Genomic DNA, 22307 nt, shown 5'->3' on the forward strand with positions numbered 1-22307 from the left:
AAAGGAAACAGTGGTAAAAGCTTTACTGTCCCACATGTTAAATAAATTAAATTCACATGATAAAACAAACTGAGTTCATACCTTCTGTTATAAAAAGTAAAAAAAAAAAAATTCACACATTATTCAGAGAATATCACATTTGCCTTTATCTCTTAAGAAACTGACCCCAACCACAACTCATACCTGAAAAGACTAGTGCTAGCCCATGATTTTGTGTCTGTCCTTGGGGGAAAAAAGCCGATAGACTGAGATAAAAAAAATAAAAAAAAACATCTTTGCATCATGTGAGGCTCTCTGATGGCTTCACGCAAAAAGAAGCTGTAGACCGTCTTTCATTTTCTTTTGGTTTGAGCGTCTTCAGGGACCCAACACAACACATTTAAACCAACACACACCTCAGATCTGATGGTTATCACAGGGTTAGCTGGTGGACGCTGCATAGCATCGCAACTCGGTGCAACTCAGTGCTGCAGAGTCTCAATGATCCCAGAGATCTCCATTACAGAGGACTCATCTGAGCATCTGGGAATGATGCTGATAGTGCCTCCAGTTACAGTTGTGTTTGAGGTGTTTATGATGAAAGTCAATCTGAATGAGCTTCTGAATCTCATTATTAATGGATTATGCAGCATTTTTAACAGTTACAGTTTAGTTAACTTTCTGACAACAATGAAGTGTTTTACAGTGCAGAGCAGGGACTAAATCTTCTACAGTTTAATGAATATCTCTCAGAACATCATTCTCTGACTCCATCCTCCCTGTTACTACGTCACAGTAAGACATTCTGCACAGAACAATACAACCATCTTCAGCTCTAATCCCGCACAGCAAATTTCCATTCTGCATTTTCTGCCGTCGTCCACTGTCACACCAAATCTTCACCGAATGAAAGAGATAAACACGACTTGACTGATGAAGACAATTACTTTTTCCGCGCTCTGTGCAAGAACAAAGAGGAGGCGAGAATAGCTTTGTATGCAAATCAACCCCCACGCCTACTCCGCTTCCACCAACGCTGAGAAAAAAAAAACGTACCAACATCAAAGGCAGTGGCTGACATGCCTCCAAGTGTGCAGAAAAAGGCTGATTAGTCAAATGATGCTCCACTCTAATCCTGCAGGGAAACTTCACCTGAGCATCAGCACATGCTTTCTCACACATCACAACATCAGAATAATATTAATACAACAAGCACGTTTATGAGCTGTCATCAGTGCTTCAAAGAAACAGAAGAAACTCAAAGCAAGTGGCTACAACTATGAAAATAGCTGTGGGACGCTAAGCTTTAAGCTAGATGCTAACATGAGAAGCAGTTAGCATTTAGCTATTTTATTTCCACATGTCAGGACTGATTGTTGAAGCTCATTTTCCGGTCTTAAAGCTCCAAGCCATGTTTTATTTATTTATTTATTTATTGCTATTTTGGTCCACCTGTTTTTTTTTTGTTTTTTTTTTATTTATTATTTATTCATTGTTCTTCCATCCAAAATGCACATAGAACCTCAACCCTTTTAATCCCAGTCAACTTCCAGATATAATTTCTTTCAGGACAGCCTCAGCTGTCACATTATGAGGCTAAAATGATGTAAAACTAATGTATCAATAGATATAGCAGCATAAAGGATATAAGAATAAAACAAAAGAATTTTTTACTAACAGAACTTTTTAGAAATAACACAGATAACAGTGACCAAACCTTTTCTCATCTGCACAGCATTGTCTCAGCAACAGAAATTATTTCCATATTTCAACTTTTTCCCATTTTCCAATTATTTATGCAACTATTTACCTGCTATCCTCACAAAACCAACTCTAGCTCAGCGGCTTTATGGCGGCACCGTACATCAACATTTTCTTGGCTTTATTCCAGACATAGAGGAGCTTTACTTTTCTTCTTTTCAGACACAGAACTTTCTGCTCGTTCCTTGATCTTTGGCTGCTCCTGATTGGACGTTGCTGTCAATTTAAGTTCCCTGATTGGTGGACTGTTTGACAGGAAGTGACTTCATCATAATTTCTGGGTCAAAAATGAGGTCTTTTAGCAACAAAGAAGTGATAGTATTTTTTTTTTTTTTTTTTTTATGATGAAAATGTAATGGAGTCATCGTGGGTCACTCATTGTGGATTTGTCATACAGAGCCTGGTAAACTTCCCTAAAGCCCTGATTTCCAATATTTTAATATTAAAGGCCATCTGTTTCTAATACTAAACTTTTTTGCATCCCTCGGCTGCATTGGTTGTTTGACAGCTTGTTAGCTAATTATAGATTTATGTAGCAAATGACTGAGCACTTCTTAATTTGGGGTTTTGTGTCACTTTTAGGAAAAGTTACAACAGATCTGTGCAATCATGACTATTTAAAACATGATGTCTAACATTACAAGCAGCAACCACAAAAGAATAATTCAATAGATATCCAAGACTTTCCTACTTTGAGGTGAAAATATTACAGTTTTGTTGACATAAAATATCTTAAATTAGCAACGGAGAAATTAGATTCCAGTTCTAATGTTGACATTTTAATAAATTCAATTGATTAAGTAATTAAATCTGAGAAATGAAAACGTGCAGCGGGAGGAAGCACAGAGATAAAGCAGCAGTTAATGTGTAGGATTACCAGACAGCGTGATGATTTTCTGATCTGCAGACTTCATCAGCTGTCAGCCGCCGGTCACTCAGACAGATCAGCCTCGTTATTTTATCATTAAAGACCGACAGTATCTAAGGCAGTGAGTGATAGTCATGCAGCTCCACCTCAGCAAGTTCATTATCTCTGTCTACCTCTCAGAGCAAAAACTAATATTCATATCATATTTAACTACATGGATTGTTGGTGTTTATGAGGAATACACCTTTGAAAATCCCTGAAGATCAAAGCTCCTGAGGTGAGTAACACATTTTTTTCATTAGTGTTTCCTAAATAATGAAAAAAAAAATGCCTAGTATTTTATATAAATCATACTTTGATGGAGTTCCATCTAGCATAACATCAGCCTATGCAGTAATCTATTAGGGAGAAAAAAACAAAGGTTTCTAACATGTTCAACATATTGAGATCTGAGCAGTAAAGCTGCATCTACAGGTTTTGAAATTTCCACAACTCTTTTGTGTCTTCACCAGCGAGAAACATAGTATGTTCATTCAAACAGAGGAGCCATCGACACTCATTAACAGCTGGCCTCAGAGCAGACCAAGAGGCACTTCAGGTAATTATCATCAGAGCTGAGTGACTCACCTCAAGTTGGAATCAGGAGGGAGAAGAAGGACGATAATATGAGCAGTTCCCAACAAGTACAAGAATAGAACAAAAAAAATGCAACTTGAATTTTATATTTTACATTCAAAACCTGCTCTGTTCTTACTGCCGAGTCCAAGACCCTAAAAATTTAAATCTGTGACTTTGAATTAAAATAAGGTTAAAGATGTGGAAATAGCTTTGTTTGAAAACCTTTACAACTTCCTCAAAAAGATGAATAACATGTATGTTTTATTCTTTCTCCTAGTAGCTTTGTGCTTACATGTGGAATTTTAAACATGGTTGTTGAGGTTAAGGTTTATCTGATAAGAAAGAGTTTTAAAGGGTTTTCCTTTCTATCATCTGTATATTTAATTAAGAAAGAAAGGTAAAGTAAACTCAAGAGAAAAATGTTAAACAGTAAGATATAACAGAATGTTTACAACTTCATCTGATATTAAAGTTTCATTATTATTATCATTATTATTTCATTCTTATTCTTTATTTTATTTTATTTTATTTTAATTTTGCAACCTAAAATATTTCTGCTGTCTATCATTTTCTTTGTTCTACTCATTTACTGTAATGGGCTCAACACATTTGAGGAAACCAACAATAAGCGAAACTCATCGCCATCCAGGTAAAACCCAACACATGGGACGCAACGAACAGCAGCAGCGTCGTGCAAAGATGATCACTTAGATCACTTTTCTAGAAAAAGTTTGATAAGTTATGACACTGAAGGGAATTTTGACATTTTCAAAGCAGGCCGTGACAGACAAGACATCAAGGATGAAGAGTTGAGTTGACAGAAATCTCGTTGTTGACTCTACTGTAGAAAAGAGAAAAAGAACCCTGGGTTCATCCTGTTTTACAAACAGGGAAACAGCACGGCGAACATCATCATTTGATGGCAGGCTGATCCAGATAAATCTGTTCGGACAAATTCTCCTTGGCGCCATGCAGCTTGCTTTTTATTTACATCTCTATAATCTTTGCATGAAGTATCAAAAAGTATGGTAAAGTCAGACACAGCTAAAATGATTTGTTCCTCCATGTTAAAAGTGTTTGCAGACTGCGCTGTCGAGCCTGCTCTCGGCTCATTGGTCAATCAATGAAACCTTCCTGGTTGGCTGTAGTGCCATGTAAAAGCAACAAAAAGTGAACATCTTTTAACTTTCTTGTGTTGTGTCACAAGCCCTGATGTGCACATCTACGTGAATGAGCTCAAAATTTCACATGCGCGAATGTCGTCTGTTGCTTGGCTGGAGGAGGGCAACGATTTTTGCCTCATCACGCCAGTTCCACAGGAAATGATTGGAGCAATGTCGCGTCCCATGTGTCGAGCCCATTAGAATACTTTTCTAAATATATATTTTCTTTTAAAAGTTTGAAAGATTTAGTTCCCTAATCATTCTAAACAGAATTATTTCCAATCAAAATGTTAGTATATTTATATAAATGTGCAATGACAAACCTACTATAAACTATTAGGTTTCTTTGTTCAGGTTACGATAAACTGAATTTTTCAGTTTGCTAGCAATCATATATGTTTAAAAAAATTGATGAAAATATAAACCTCATGGTGTAAAGCTGGTTCTTCATGTAATCCCTTATTGTGAGATGTTAGCACTTCTTTAACTCTACTAGCACTTGTGAGCTAACAACATGTAGCGTTTAGCTATGTGAGCACTCCTTAGCTAACACATCTTGTAGCTGTAAGCTAAGGAATGCTAATAGAATTAGCTAAAGATTGCTAATGAAGTTAATGCATATTTTTTAATTGAAAGCTAACAGGGTCTGTTACCTTAGCCTGTAGCTCTTTATCTGTGATTACCACTGTGCACTGATTTACTGGCAAATAAAATGCATGTTCTTAAACAAGACTCTTTCAAAAACTAAAAAGCTCAAGAACAAATATTTTACCAACAAACAGTTGGTTTTTCAACATCTTTAAACTTACCCTAAATGCTGATTTACTCCCCTCAAACTTTGACTCTATTTGCACTACAACCCTTTACAGTCAGGTTTAAAAGGTTATTGACTCGCTGCCATCTTTTCATTGTCACTTTATTTCAGTGGAAGCATTTCTTTGCAGATTGAAGGAAGACTCATTGCATAGTGAGGCAGGAATTAGTACCTAACCTTACCCTAACAGCAGCGGAAACAAAAGACAAGTTTAAATGCAAAGTAATATTAAAAAGTATTTGGTGAAATGCTAAACAAACAACAGTCTTTCAAACTAAAAGTCACATGAGAAATCATCATTGCTGATGTCTTTCCTTCTGAACACACACCTGAATGTTAAAGAGCAGCAAACTGAGTAATCTTCTCTATTCATAGAGTATTAATGATAATGAAAACATCTACATACAAGTATTGGGCAATTCAAAATATTACATCACACTATTTTGTTTGTTTGTTTGTTTGTTTGTTTACAAGAACCTTAACACCCATTAGATATTATTTAATCTTTTTCATATTAAATCTTTCTGAAAGTTTAAATCTGACTACAGGACAGGAGGTCAGACTTATAACAACATATAGTGATAAATAAATAAAAACAATAAGCTGCAGTGAGGCCTGCTTCACTATGAAAAACAAAGGTATGTTGAGTTGAGGCATGCTGCATCGAGACACCAAGGACAAAAGATAAAGGTTCAGGTTTATTGTTTGTAATGATGTACAAGTCAACTGGAAAGAGCCAACAGTAATATGAGCGAGATGCAGAAACCTCGAGGGAGTGACAGAAAAGAAAAAAAAGAAATAGAACTAAACTCAAAAACACCAGAAAAAAATACAGAGAAACAGAAGTCATGACGAGGACACTGAAAACAGAACTCTTTAAATGAACTGCTGTTCCCTCTCTTTTCCTCCATCTTTGGGATGAGAGTGTGACGAACCCAGCTCAGCCAGCAAAACAAGTAGGGCTGGGTTTAAAAAATCGATTCATCGATTTTAACCGATTCAAATTAAATAATTACATTTTTTAATGTCATTTAGGTAACGGGACCCTTCTCTTGCGTGACTTACCGAGGGTCTGCGACATCTTAGCATTTATGATTTTGATTGTCAAGTAAAAGCACTGTTTAATAAAAAAAAAGTATTTATCTGAGAATGTTTCTAATATTCAAGAAAAACAGATGGTGTTACATAATTAGCTGTAAGTGAATCAATATCAAATCAGATTTAATCAAAATCGAATTGAAATAGGATGTAAATTGAATCGAATCAGGAAATTATTGACGATACCCAGCCCTAGAAACGAGCGTAGCAACATTAAAACCAGGAAAAGCTGGTTAAGATAAAGTCATTCATTAATCAGTACAAATAAAGGTCTATAACATAAAAAACACAATCTTAGAACATCGACTCTAGATTGGTAGAACTTGTGGAGCTACTAGAAGCAAAGAGGATCGAATCAAGTAGGCATGAAAGGAAACTGAATTCCACCATCTACCTCGTCACACACATCTGGTACCACAGTACCACCCTGAGGCTCACCCTCAAACTTAGGCCAAGAATAAACTTGCTTTTAATTACATATGCATGTTTATCGAGGCTGCCTCACATATTCTTCCTTAGTTTAAAGCATTATTGCATGCCTTTAACAACACTGAGCAGCTCCTTCAGGGACAGACTGCTTCACCCGTGGTGTGTGAAGAAAGATACCGCAGGTATGTGCCAGTAGCCACACAGCCACAACAGGAAACTAATAACACACACAGACGTGCAATATCAGTACCTGTGCAGTAATTTAAATTCTTTTTGTATATATGTTTTTATATAGACCTCTATATAGTTTTTATATAGACTTTTTTTTTAGTTTTTGTTCTGTATAAATTTTTTTTTTTTTTTTGTTCTTATCTCTGTAATGCTGTTTTTTTTACCTTTTTTGCTTCTGTAGCAGCACCAACATTTTCCCATTGTGGGACTATTAAAGGATTATCTTATTTTTTTTTATCTTATCTATTCTTTTCTTATCTAATCTTATTTGTGCATTTTCCCAGAAGAAAACATTACAGTCGCAGGGTTGACGGCAGTAAAAATTATGTAAAGTTTCAAAGACAAGCTTGTTGACCAGGTCTGGTCAACTATATGTGCCAGAGGTTTTGCTGCATATTGACATGACAGCATCACACAGTTGCTGCAGGTTTGTCGGCTGCATCCATGATGAGAATCTCCTGTTCCACCACATCCCAAAGCTGCTCTACTGGACTGAGATCTGGTGGCTGTGGAGGCCGTTGGAGTCCAGTGAACTCATTGTCATGTTCTAGAAAGCAGGTGGAGATGATCTGAGCTTTGTGACCAGATTCTACACTGTGGTCATAAAGGGATCGACATGGTCAGCAACAATACTCAGGTAGGCTGTGGTAGCTAAACCAGGCCACATTGGTACTAAAGGGCCAAAAGTGGGTCAATAAAACCTCCTTCACACCATTACACCAGCAGCAGTCTGAACTGTTGTTAAAAGGCAGGATGGATCCATGTTTTCATGATGTTTCCACCAAATTCTGAGCCTAACATCTGAATGTGGAGATGAAATGGAGACTCATCAGACCAGCAATGTTTCTCCATCTTCTATTGTCCAGTGTTGGTGAGTGTGTGTGAATTGTAGCCTCAGTTTCCTGTTCTTAGCTGACAGGAGGCAACTGGTGTGGTCTTCTGCTGCTGTAGCCCACATGCTTTAAAGCTGGACGTGTTGTGTGTTCAGAGATGCTGTTCAGCAGACCTTGGTTGGAACCAGTGCTGATTGGACTTCCTGTTGCCTTTCTATCATCTCCAACCAGTATGCCCATTCTCCTCTGACCTTGCCCCAGCCTTGACTGTTCAGAAAGTCGTCTGCATCTTGTTTGCCATCATTCTGATTGAATAAAAGGTAATCAGATCCATTCACCATCATGTATGCATGAATACATCCGGGGGTAGGCACATTCTTACATTCTCTATGGAGTATGCAAATCAAACACAGATTTAACTGAAATCTTTCCTTTTTCTAATTATTGTTTTCTGTTAAAAGTTAATGGATGCAGGTCTCACAGATGAGACGATTCACTTGTATCACTTTCATTTATTAAAGCTAACTGTGCAGATTTCTTTGGTGAATCATCTCCTCCAGTACTGTCAGTGAGCAGCTATTTGCTTTGAGTTTTCTAAACACAGTTTCTGACCCACTGATCTCTCCCTGAAAGTTTAAATTCATTTATGTGTCATTGTTTACTTAAGTCTTGGCTCCTTACGGCTCTCTGTGGCTGAATGTCTCAGAAAGAGAAACCCGATCTGATCGTCTCCAGTTCACACAGCTCAAACACTCACTCTGATTCTTTTTCCCCTTCTCCTCGAACAGCTGTTACGTAACCAGCTCCGCTCTGAGAAAGTCAATGAAACACCATCTGACCGCCTCTCCCTCAGTCTGCATACCAATAATGAGCTGCAGGAAAATCTGCTGTCAGGCCTGAGAGCCGCTCACATTGGACATGACTTCACGTGCTGGCGTGGACTGTGTACCTCTGCGCAGCGGTTTGTAATCAAACTAAGATTTCTGATTTTCTTTTCAGAAGTGCAAAAAAGCAACAGAAAACTGCAAATTTGCCAAGTATGCTTTTTATGTTTGACTTCCAAAAGCAATTGAAGCAGGAATCTTCTGGCATCTCTCCACTAATTTTTCTTGATAAATGACTGAGATGACTGCTCTAACACATAGATCCATTATGAAACAATGGGCCTCCAACCCTCTTAACTCTAATATTTGCATCTTTTTGTGTGTTTCGTGACAAAACCCACAAATCCAACAGGTTGGATCTGTTTTTACTGACCCAGCTACACTCCAGGGCAGGATTCAAATGAACATCTATCAGGCTTTACCATACTTGCTTCTTATGTACTTTGAACAGAGTGAATCTCCAGGAATAATTAACTTTTTTAACTCATTTCTCCCCAATTACGATAAGTGTTCTGTTGCAGTGATATGTATGTATTCTAAATCCAAGTCCTCCAATCATAATCATCAAAAAGGTTGGGTATTTTGATTGGAGGAGCCAGTATTTTCAGGCAGAATACTTTGGTCTCACTGTAGTTTTACTTGTGAATCCGAAAGTTTCTGAAAGTAGAAGAAGCAGAACCTTCAGTTGTCAGAACCAGCTCCCAGTTTGGTTTCGGGAAGCAGACGTCCTCTCTACCTTTAAGAAGAGGCTTCAAACTTTTCTTTTAGTTAAAGTTGATAGTTAGGGCTAGCTTGGTGGCTCTTAGCCATCTCTTTAGTTACAGTATGCTGCTGTAGGCTGATGCTTCTGGAGGATGCACTGAGCACCTCCCTCCATTTTTATCTCTTTAGTCTTTACTCTCCATGTATAAATATATTACATTATTATTGTCATGAAATTGAGTTGCTCTTTTTTCCTTCCCAGTAGGTATCTCTGGCTTAGAAATATGGTGAATGTTGACCCCTCTGCCTTGTCTTGTCTATCCCAAACCAGCCAAGGCAGATGGCCGTCCCTTCTGGTTCCGGTTCTGCTGGAGGTTTTTCTTCCTGTTAAAGGGGAATTTTTCCTCTCCACTGTCACCAATGGCCATGGTGCATGATAAAGACAAGGGAATGAATCAAAGAGAAAATTCAGTGCAATCCATTTGTTTCCTTAGCGAGGTTATTATTTTTCATGCATTGGCTTATTTGAACCCAGTTTATGTAAATTAGACTAATGTGGATCATATAATGAATTTATTTTAGTTGGATTGTAATTGGAGTACAATGAATTGAAGTGGTCTGTCTGTAAAGGTGCCTTGAAAAGATTTTGTTATGAATTAGTGATACACAAATAAAGCCGAACTGCACTGAATTAACTGAATTTAGTTTATTTAGTTTAATAGAACTACATATGGTTGCTTCACGAATACTAAAAGATCATGTAGTCTTTGAACATAATTCTAAGTTTATTCTTCCTACATTATAAAAAAAAAAGTGCAGATTTGTTTCCAGATAGACGATGTCTTTCCATAAAACTTGACAGGAAAACTACTGACAACCTTTCTATTTCCCATCAGTTCTATTGATGAAGTAAAGTCATTAAGTATTCAGAAATAAAATGCATAAGTCTGTTGCCTTCACTGAACACTAGAGGGTGTAGCTTTTTAATGTGTTGTCCTGAATTGGACTACAAGGAATTGGATTTATTTATTATCCATTTACAAAAACAAATACGGTAAATTAGAGTAAAAAAAAAACAGTACTAAATATCAGATGGATTCATGGACCAAACAGACACTTGAAAACATGGCGCAAGACAGGAGAAGCTCAGTAATGAGCCATGTTTAGGCCCTGATGTGTGAAAATGACGCAACGAGATCGGAGAAGTATCAGTGCAGGCGAACTGTTTGGCTGGTCCCCCAGCTGTAAACTAAAAAAATAAAGCAGTGAACTCTGGAGTCGGTTTGGCTTTTTTTTTTAAAGTGTTTTCTGTTTTATTTTCTAAATAGTAAAAGAATTTCAGCAGAAAACCATGAAGTGAAAAAAAACTTCCTCTGACTTCTCATAACCAAATATAACAAAGATGCAGATGAATATGGAGCCTGTCTGATGGCATCCAGAGAAAAAACATTTTATTGCTTTGCCACAGATTAAGTCGTGGCCACCAACTTGCCCAGTGTCTCCAGTTTGTTTTCATTTCAAATAGTGTATCTTAAACACCTGAATTCCGAGTCTGTTATTAATGACAGTGTGCTTAAGAGATGCCGCTACATCAATCAATCAATCAACCTTTATTTATATAGCACCTTCTCATACCCCAGGGTACCCAAAGTGCTGTACAGATAAAATGACAACAAATAAAACATCAAATCATAATAAAACAGATAAAAATAGAAATAAATTAAAAGATCTAGCCTAATGATCCTGCTCTCTAGGGTTAAAAGCCAAAGTAAAGAGATAAGTTTTCAAAAGACATTTAAAATTATTCAGATCTTTGGCAGACCTCACAGAGAGAGGAAGTCCATTCCAAAGTTTTGGAGCCACCACGGAAAAAGCTCTGTCTCCCCGAGTGACTAACCGAGTCCTCGGGACAACTAACCTGAATTGATTTTCCGACCTCAGTGCCCTACCAGGACGGTGGTGGTGTAGCAACTCGGACAAATAAAGAGGTGCTAGACCATGTAAACATTTAAAAGTCAAGAGTAAGAGTTTAAAAGAAATTCTAAAAGCAACAGGCAGCCAGTGAAGGGATCACAGCACTGGCCGTCTAGTCCCCGTTAGTAAGTGGGCAGCTGAGTTTTGAATCAGCTGAAGAAGGCGCAGAAGACATTGATCAATCCCAGAATAAAGGGAGTTGCAGTAGTCCAGTCTAGAGAAAATGAAAGCATGAATAACCCTTTCTAGGGCATCAAGGGGAAGGTAAGGCTTAATTCTGCTGATAAGCCTCAGCTGATAAAAGCTAGACTGGACTACTGCACAAACCTGCCTGTCAAATTTAAGGTTAGGATCAAATAAAACACCAAGATTTTTAATAAAAGAATGAATAAATAAGTCCAGGGTACCAATAACGCTGCTGCATCTTGCCAGCAGGTCAGATTTACCAAAAATAATGACCTCTGTTTTTTTGCTGTTTATACACAGGAAATTTCTCTCCATCCAAATTTTAACGTCCTGCAAACACTGTTGAAGATTTTTAATGCAATGATCTTCTGCAGATTTAAAAGATAAATAGATCTGAATGTCATCGGCATAACAGTGAAAAGAGACTCTATATTTTTTGAAAATAGACCCCAGAGGAAGCAAGTATAACAAAAACAAAATAGGGCCTAGGATGGAGCCTTGAGGAACCCCATAACTAAGTTGGGCCTCAGAAGAAGAGAAATGCCCAAGATGGACTGAAAAGCTTCTCTTTTTTAAATAGGACTCAAACCATTTGAGTACAATCCCGTTAATTCCTACTATCACTGCTATATCACTGTAACAGACCATCTTGTTCTTTTATATGTTACTCTGATGACCCTCTGAAGGTTGGCATAGCGTTGCCTGTTTTGAGGCAACAATCCAGCTAAGAAGCCATTGTTGAATGGTGTAACTGGTGTTCCTTTGTGGATAAACTTTTGCTTTGGTAAACCCAGTGAGCTCTGCTCTGCTAGATTAATTCATCCAAATATTAAATAAAATTAAATTAAATTTAAAAGTTATCTACATTACACGCATGCTATATAGCCATAAATTCATGCATGTAACTAATTATCTCATTTCCATGTATTAGGAATCTGTGGCCATGATTTGGAAACCCATAACTGCGCATTATTTCCTCTTAAGTTGCCAGTCAGGCTCTGTAGATGGAGACATGAAATGTTTACTTTTTTGCAGTTTATGATTACTAGGATTATTTCCTGTTAATGTTTTTATACTCCACCAATATAATCTAATGTCATGGTCTACTGGCAACCAATAATTTCAACTCTGGTTGAAGTTCAGTCAGCTTCTTCTCTCCAACATGGAGTCAGTTTCTTTATAGATCTTTGTACTTGGGATGGGTATTTGAACCTTGTCAGATTGGAACAGGAAAAGTACAAAAACAAACTGAGACACAGTTGAAAAACTATTTTAAAACTGGGTAATTCTTAAATTTTGAAGATGTTCCTTCAGTTGAACCAAAGGGCCTAGATCAGGAAAACCTCTCAGTCGGGCATGTCACAGTAAGGTTTCATCCTTAATGTTAAAGCAGGTTAAGTTAAATAACCGTCACATTTGTGCCTCTGCCTCCTCTTCCAGATCAACTTCCAGCGGTTATCACCCTCTCCACAGCCGGCCCTCAGAGACCAGTCCCGGCTTCATATATCGATGTGTGCAGGTGTCTGGGGGACTTCTGCAGGCTCTAACTGCGCGTGGAGATGTTTCTGTTCACGACGCGAGCAGCGTCTGCATTTCATATAAAACCGTTTGAAGTTGCTCCTGCAGCCTGACTGAACAAGCACCCACCAGCTGCTCTGTGACGCGACTCGTGGGTCGTTGCGTTTAAAATCATGTAAATATCGCTGGCCCTACCTTTCCCCTGCCCGGACCCGGAGGACTTGGAGCGGCTGTGCGCTTTGACCGGTGTGCGGTGAGGAGTCTCTGAGGCTGGTGTAGCGGGCTCTGAGAGACTCCTGTCCGCCTCCCTCAATGAATCCAGCGAGGACGACTCCATCCACAAATCGAATAAACTGCCTCAAATTCACATAAACCCCTTTCTCGGCAGTCAGGTTGTTCCTGAAAGAGCTGAGTGGTTGCTGAGCGGCCGTCAGGTCGCAGCTGCGAGCGCCGCGTGGAGAAGGAGCCGGGCTGAGAGGGAGGCGGCGCTGTGGAGACTCCCTGGAGCCTGACAGGACGGGATCCACATCACACAATGCTGGTAGCTGGAATAAAGTAACCCCTGTTACGTGAGAAAGTTGTCTGTGGCTCTGCACGCTGCTGAGTATGCTACCTGCGGAAGCAGAATTGCGCACGCAGTTTTGTGCAAAAGTCCATAATGACACGGTTTCAGATACTTGGTGCATGAGCCTTCTGAAATAGTATGCAAATATAGAAATAGAGTAGTCAATGTAAACCTAAACTTTTACAAAATATTGAAAGTGAATTTTTGGCTGTTTTATTCTTCAAGTCTGAACCCTTAGACACACTTTCTACTCATTTAAGTGGTCTTCAAGAATAATTCTCCAGACTCCTTTAAGGACTTAAGCTCCACTTTGGATGTTTCTGCCTTTTGTTCCTTCCTCTGTCCACATGATCCCACACTGCTTCAGTAATATTGAGGTCCGGGTTCTGGGAAGGATCCATCCCTCCATCAGACCTGTTGCCACTGATTGTCAGTCCAGTTCTTGTGTCATGTGACATACCTCAGTCTTTTCTCCCTGTTTCCCTTCCTTAAGAATGGCTTTTTGACAGCCACGTTTCCATGGAGACCATTTCAAGGCTTGGCCAACAGTTGATGGATCAACTGAAGGTCCAGATACGTCTCTCAGGTCCTGACTCAGGTCTTTGCTGTATTTGTTTCTATATCTTCAGGACATCTCTTTGGATTCTGTTCATATGCTGTAGTCCTGGGTTCTTTTTTAGTCCTTCTTTTGCCCTCAATTTGTTGGTATCCTCAAATGTTTTAAGAACACACAAGTTTTCAGCCAGATGTTTAAATCACCTTGTTGATGAAAAATCCAATTTTCTGTTTGTCAAACTGTTATATTTTTGCTGTTTTAGATCCAGTTAAAGAAATGTGAACAATGTGTGTGTCTTTGTAACAGGCTGCTAGTAACAAAGAGCCCTGATCCTATTTAAAATGAGTTCTTTGCAAAGTCATCTGTTGTCTTTTGAATTCTTGAATGATTTGTGGGAAAGTGTTATGAAACAAAAACAAAAAAGAAAAGAAACAGTATCAAATAATGAAGGTTTAGCTTATTTCTGCTTGATTGTAGTTCCTGAAGCTGCCTTCTGACGAAGAAGGCATTTTTACCCCATAATGTACATTAAAAGAGAATTATGAAAGTCTCCAGCCCTCAAACACAACTTTCGCTTTAATACTTGAAGACTTAAATGATCTTTTAAGGTTTTTGTGCTTTTTGTTAAACAGCGATATGAAATTTATCATTTAAACATGCTTAATGATGAGGTATCTATATATATATGAAGACCAAAAAGATGCTTCTCTTTTTCTTAAACTGAATAATGGTACAATATGTTGCAGGTAAGTTGTGTTCACTGCATGCTCACTGATCAAACTCAGGCCTGTGTTTGGACTCTCTTGCAGCCTCCGTCTTACTGCTTCCTTCTCCACCTTTTCATCATCAGCTGCTTCAATTGCTGATTTTCTCTTTTGGCCAAAAGCCTCTAAATGCCTAGAACATTTTAAGAAGATATTATTTCCCCAGATTTCATCATCTTAATTAGCTAAGATGAAATGAAAAAGCTGAATATTAGGATCATTTAGAGGACTGAAGCGATTCCTCGTTGGCCTACAGTGAAAAGCCTCAGGAATGCTCATGTTTCCCTAATTTCTATCCCATTTTTTGAAGGGAAAAAACGTTTTTGTAAACCTCTCACTGATTAAAAAAAGTGTCTGTCTGCATTTTAAACTCTGTTCTGCAGTTTTCATAAGGGAACTTTAGCAGGTTACGATCTAGAAGAATTCATAAACTGTTTGAGACTTTTCTCGCACAATAAAAAAAAATAATAAAAAGACCCTCATAGATGTATGTGTCTGATGGGGCACAATGTCATTTTTGGCTCATTTCCATGACTTCTTTCCTTGGATTGTCTCTGGTACTCTGCTTTCTGTTTTCCACACACACCTAGATTCAGTTTGGACATATACTCCATGTTTTTTCTTATTTTGCAGCAGTGTTATTTGTATATCTTTTGTAGATTCCATGCCACCATTTCACTTCCTGTTTGACTCATAATAAGATATTTTTGATTCTTATGCCTGCGTTTGGTTCCTAACCTCCAGAGCTCCATTCCACATGATAAAATAAGCATTAATGTTAATGCACATTATACTTTTTTTATCAGACTTTTGAATTAAATGTATTTTGCTGAGTGGTCTAGCATGTTTTGTGTCACCTGGTAAACAAGAAGTAGATTTCTGAGTTGAGTTTACATTTACAGTTGTAACACAGGCTGCAATGTTTTCATAAACCTAACTTTGTAGTTTGTGATTTCCAGACCTACAGTAACTGTAAGCAGATGTAAAGAATAACTGAAAAATGAAAGTAAGAATTATACTTTCTTGCATTTAACTCCATCAACAAACCCCTCTAAATATAAAAATAACAGGAAAACAAATATGTCGGTCGGCTGACTAAATCAGCCAATATGAGCTTCTCGCAGATATCTGCACCTGTGATTTTGTTGATCCATTTGCTGATGTAAATATTGTTGTTTGCACACATCATAAAATGTAAAAAAACAACAACAACAACAACAAAACATACCAACTAATTCAACTAAATTTGTTCATACTGAAAATACATTCAGGAGGAACTAGAGAGAGAGAGTAAACAGACGAGAACAAGAGAGAGTGAAGAGAGATAGAGACTGAAGCTGTGTCCCATTCTGGGAGTGTGCACACTTCGAAGTCTGCTTAACGTTTGTGAAATGGGACAGTCTACCTAGCCAACAAGAATTTCCCATAGCAACAACATGGGACGTCTCTGAAATCACTCATAGGACACTTCAGTGGATATTAACACCAACCTTAAAAAAAATAAATAAATAAATAAAACACAGTGTTGTTTTCCTGTGGGTACACACTTCATTAACTCCTTACAAATCCACGAATATCAAATATTACAGAATTTTAATAACATACATATTTTCAATGTACTTGGTTTTATTAAAGTGTAGTTAAAAAATAAAAACATACTCTTTTTTTATCAAAGCTGAAACCTAAAATGTACTCTTCTGAGCTCGGTTGCGGATTCGCAACTGTCTTGTGCGCAATGAATTCTGGGAGAAAAGAGGCTGTGAAAGATGCATCACCAGCATCCTTCATTTGAGGCCAAACGAAGTGCAGATTTAAAGGGTGGATTTGGAGTCGCCTTCGAATTCTGTAAATTGGAGCAGTGCTGGGCGCACCACGATGACGTATGTAGCCGACTAATCCGCACTTCAAAGTGTGCATTGGATCGGGACACACCTTGAGATAGAAAAGATAGAAAACAACCACAACAATAGTACAATCAAACCCAAAGAGAAAACCCAGACAAAAAAAAAAAAAAACAAAGCAGATAATCATCAGGAGCACCTGCTGGAAGTCAAACTGTGAAAATCATGAACAAATACGTATGTGTGAGTGCAAAACAAGGAATGAGTTGTGTTAACGTAGCACTATTTACCTTTCTGACTTTAAAAATTTGTGATTCTGATTTGATGTCAGTGACATTAATTATGTACATTCCTGGAGCTGCCATTGTCAGGTACCATCCTAAGGCTGAAAAAACCGCACCTCTAGGGCTGGGCAATATGGCCTCAAATTAATATCACAACTAATGTAATATGTTACTTTATCCATCCATCCATCCATTTTCTTCTGCTTATCCAGAGTCGGGTCCGGGGGCAGCTGCCTAAGCATGTTACTTTAATTACAATTAATTTGTAATTATTTTAGTATAATTTTATTTTTTGCCTTCATAGCTTACTCAAAATTTTTGTTGCCATTATTTTCATAATAGAAGAGCAGATATTGATTTTTTTTAAGTAAAAGGAAACTCACACTCACTGCAATATATAGTTATTTAATGAATATTTTTATATATATTTAAGAGATAATTTTAATAATTGACATGATCATTGGTACTAAATGTCAGTTTTGATTAATTTTTTATTAATTGCCCAGCCCTACCTGCCTCACAACTTTTTTTTTTCCCAGGATGCTGCATCACTTTGAAGCTGAGTTTCACTTTACGGCACCTCATCAACACACTGCTCATTTTGAAGGCATGCTGTGGTGCAAGAGGACATTATCAGAGGAAGAGAGAAAAAGAAAGAGCTAAAGGGACAAGTTCAAGTAAAGGTTTATTTGTATAGCACATTTACTACAACCCCAGTTGCCCAAGTGCTGAATAATAAAACAACTACATAGTAAAACATAATTTATAAAAAAAATAAATAACATAAAACCAGAATAAAAAGTAAAAGCAAGCAAATGTCAAGCTTAACTATGAGTCAACATTGGACTGACTGTTATGAATAGAGAGAGCTCAGAGTTGACATCATTGAAGAGCACAATCATGAGGAAATCTGCCAAAGGGTGACTGAGCCCCATTGCTTTTTGCTATATCACCCACCTCGTTTTATCTTTAGCTTAAAACCTGTTTTTACCTATTTTACTCATAGGTGCCATGTACATTCTGCCTTGTGAACCGTCCTCTATATTGGTTTAATGTAGAAGTTGGGTCATCAGCAGTAAAACTCAATGGAAATTCTAATATTTCCTTTTTCCAAGAAAAGTTAAAAGTTACCGTCCAGAATTCATGCATAGGCGCATTAAAAAAAAATGTTTTTAACCTGGATTTAAAGATGTCTACATTTGGTGAAAGTTTAATCTCCACTGGCAGTTTGTTTCACTTGTTTGCAGCATAACAGCTAAATGCTGCTTCTCCATGTTTAGTCTGGACTCTGGTCTGGACCCTGGTCTAGACTAGTCGACCAGAGTCTTTGGATCTAAGAGCTCTGCTAGGTTTATATTCTCTGAACATATCACAGATGTATTTAAAGACGAAAGTCACAACCTTAAAACATGCATCTCAAACTGTCATGTGACCTGCTTACTCTTAAAGCACCTGAGAACCAACAGGTGTCGCAAAGATGGAGCATGTAATGAAAAACAGTTGGCTCTGGATTCAAGTGACAAAGTTATTCGTTCATAGGAGACATCATTAAACACTGAGGCGTAGAGGCGGAGCAGTGATGCCTCCTTCATCATCTCACTGCCTCATCAATCACTCCTCACATGCTGGAATCGGTGCGCCCACCTCTCTGCCTCCTCCCACGCCAACTTGAGTTTCAAAAGCAGCCTTAATTTATCTTGACTGGGAAAGGAGCTCACAGCAGCCTCCTCGTCCTTGTAGTGAGCAGCTGTGAGAACACAGCAGGTGAAGGAAAAGGTACGTATGGGGATGACAAATGCAGAGCTTCAGTTGTGACATTCTGTCATCTTGCAGGATAACTTAAAGAACACGTCAGTGGCTTGTCCTGACAGCAGAGCTGGACAACAGAAAATCTGCTCAGGAGTGGCTCAAGAAAGCTGCACAGGAATAATTTCAAAAACATTTTAGTACTATTGTTTGTGTTTGGTTTGTTAGCAAATTCTAAAGTAATCAGTGTAGAATATGAACAACGGGAGGTTGAAACCTGCACTTGCTGACAATAGAAGAAATTTTCCATGTTAAATGTCTTTATTGAAACCTTGAGAAGCTTCCTCACCTGCGGTCCACGTTCCAATGCTGAGCTAAAAACGGAGTTTGGAGAAAATGCAAATGTATGTGTTGTAACTTATTAAAATGCATCTGGCTAAAAGTGAAAATACTCAGCGAGCACTAATGCACAGCATTATAATTTTAAAGCTTCCCTTTGTAGTTTGTGTTTCATCAGTGCATGGTGTGATGAAATGGTTGTGACATTTTAGTAGTGATTCATGTGGAGATGAAACCGTGTGCAGATGGTTCAGTTTCAGTACAGGAATACAAGAGCAGCTTTTTATCTGATTCTCAGCTGCGCCCGTACTGTTATCATGTCAACAAAAAGCCAGTGATGGGCTGGAGAATTACAGTGTTTGTCCTTTCATTCTTTTCAGCTGCATGTTGTTGCAGTTTGATTTCTACTGGTGGAGTCTGCCTTTCTCTTGTTGAATTCAAATTACATACAAGAGGCAGAATTTTCCTCAGTTTGACTAAATATCCTTATCAGAAAAATTCCTGAGCACTAAGAATCTTCTTCATTACTCCTTCAGGACTCCTGCTGCTATTTATTAACCTTTTGAGACCTGAGGTCCCCCAGTTGGGGGCTTTTGAGAACAAATGACCAAACTTTACCAAAATGACCATTTTTGAGACCTTGTCTAAATTTTTTCAATCAATCAATCAAAGTTTATTTATAAAGCCATTTTCATACTAAAGGCAATACAAACTGCTTTACAAGCTATATATAAAAAAAGGCACCCCCTTGACTCTTTAACTTCTGTCTCCAAGCTGAAAGAAGGTATAAAATATTAAAAGTAATAAATAAATACCTGGCTTGATGCTGCTGTGAGGAAACAATGTTATTATGGGGATCCATCCACACCAGGAGCCAGTCGCCCTACATGGGGCTGCCGCCGCAGCAGCCTCCCCGAACAGGGCAGACCAGGGCCCACACCACAGCCATAAGGCTGCAGTTCAGGGCCCCAGCCAACCAGACAAGGGCAATCAATGCAGCAACAACCCCCAGACCGAACAGGTAAAACCCCCGGTGTGGAGGATTCCCATTAGGAAAAAACTGGAGTTAAAACGAAAATTAAATTACCTTAAGAAACAGTAAGAACAGCTAAGAGCTAAATAAATAAATAAATAAATAAATGTATAAATAAATTAATAAATAAATAAGAAGCAATACAGTTAAATAAAATGAAAAGAAATTAATGTGAAATAAAATTATGTAAAATAAATTAAGATCAAATAAAATCTAGTTAAAAGCCAAGCTAAAAAGGTGGATCTTAAGCCTCTTTTTAACCCCTTACGATGCAGACGTACCGGTCCCGATACAAAGAGCCCAAGCCTGTACTTACAATCCAGAGGGTTCAATAACTGCAGTAATTCTAATTTGGAGAGGTCATATTACAGGCGTTTTTGCCAAAATGACCCCGCTTGATAAGGGGTTAAAAACATCAACGGTCTCTGCAGCCCTGAGGTCCTCTGGCAGACTGTTCCACAGTCGAGGGCCATAACAATGGAAAGAGGCCTCGCCATATGCCTTGGTCCTCACCCTTGGAACAACTCATAGACTGCTACCAGAGCACCTCAGGGTCCGCGAGGATTCATAATTTAAAAGCAAGTCGGATAAATAAGAGGGCCCAAGACCATTAAGACATTTATAAACTACTAAAAGAACCTTAAAATCAATCCTGAAATGCCAAAGCAGCGATTTTAAAACTGGTGTAATGTGTTCGCTTCCTCTGGTCCTCGTTAGAACTCGTGCAGCCGAGTTCTGAAGTAGCTGTAGGCTGGAAATGGACTTTTTGGGAAGACCAGAGAGCAGGGCATTACAATAATCTAATCTCAGGTAAAATCTGAATTAGAGTTTGGTTTAAAATTTCAGTCAAATTTGCAGCCACTTCAGAAGTAATAAATTGTTTCCTCACAGTTATCACTGAGGTAATTTTTGTACTAAAACCTCAAATAATGTTCTGCTTCATTATATCAGCCTTTGTAGAAATAATGTTCACATATTGTACAATGATTTATTAAAGGTTTAAAGCATCAATCCAAAAGGATATTTATATTTATCCTGTAAGTGTTTTTTTCAAGCAAGCCTAAAACTTTTTTCCATTTGTGCTATGTGCCACCTTCATTTATTCTTCAATGGTATCATATATATACTGATATTTACACATCTTAAGAAATCTCACAAGTGTTCCCTGCACGACTTAGGAAAATAAAGAGACAAAATCAACTCCAAAAATAGACTAATGCCAGCAAAAATATATAAAGGGTGCAGTGACAGGGAGCAGTGGTGATTGGACGCTCCAACGGAGACTAAAGCTATTCATTGTACCTAGCCTGGGTTCAAGTCCAAATCTTTGGCCCTTACTCCATTCTGTACAAACATGAACTCTCATCCCTAGTTACTGTCTTTTAACTGAATGTAAGTATAAAAATATCAATAGAATGAAAACATTTGGCTTGACGCTGCTGAGAGGAAACAGTATCTTGGGGATCCCGTCACACCAGAAGCTAGCTCGCCCATGACCACAGAGGGCACCACCACAGAAACCACCCAGGTCAGGCAGGCCAGGGTCCAGACCACAGCCACAGGGCTGCAGTGCAGGACCCCCAGCAACCCAGACAAGGACAGTCACCATGGCAACAGCCCTGCAGACAGAGCAGATAAAGCTACCGGTGTGGAGGATCCCCAGGAGGAAAACACTGGAGTTAAAAAGTAAAAACAAAAGACAACCAATAAGAACTGAAAAGAGTGACAAGAATAGAAATACAGAAAAGGGGTTAAGAAAAATAATAAAGTAAAATAAAATAAAGGCGTTTATAAAAACTGTACTTGGGTTAAACAAAACAATAAAATGGAGAACTATATAAATAGGTGGTATTTAAAACAAACAGAAAAAATATATGATTAAATAAGTGAAAATCTAAACAAAATCAAATAAAATTCAGCTATGAGCTAAACTAAAAAGAAAGGTCTTGAGCCTTTTTTTTTAAAAAAAAAAGGATTGATCTCTGCAGCCCTCAGGTTCTCTGGCAGGCTGTTCCTGTCTTTGTTTCTAATGTGTGGAATAAAATCTGGCTTATAGTCAAAAAGGACACAGATTTCTCACACACTGAGAATATTTTAAGTTTTGTAATTTTGGTAAAATGA

The 22307-nt window shown here is 38.1% G+C and overlaps 1 protein-coding gene across 3 annotated transcripts in view; it reads right to left on the reverse strand.

The window, feature by feature from the left end:
* The window catches only part of LOC121643569 (nuclear receptor ROR-alpha A-like), a 91954-nt gene extending 78433 nt beyond the window's left edge, over positions 1-13521 (reverse strand). For all 3 annotated transcript variants that reach the window (XM_041991072.1, XM_041991063.1, XM_041991054.1), the window contains exon 1: positions 13254-13521. In XM_041991072.1, coding sequence (XP_041847006.1) covers positions 13254-13395 — 142 coding nt within the window. In that variant the 5' untranslated portion in view covers positions 13396-13521. The remainder of the gene's footprint in view (positions 1-13253) is intronic.
* Between the last annotated feature and the right edge of the window lie 8786 nt (positions 13522-22307).

Source organism: Melanotaenia boesemani, chromosome 1, assembly GCF_017639745.1.
Source record: "Melanotaenia boesemani isolate fMelBoe1 chromosome 1, fMelBoe1.pri, whole genome shotgun sequence".
Classification (NCBI taxonomy): domain Eukaryota; kingdom Metazoa; phylum Chordata; class Actinopteri; order Atheriniformes; family Melanotaeniidae; genus Melanotaenia; species Melanotaenia boesemani.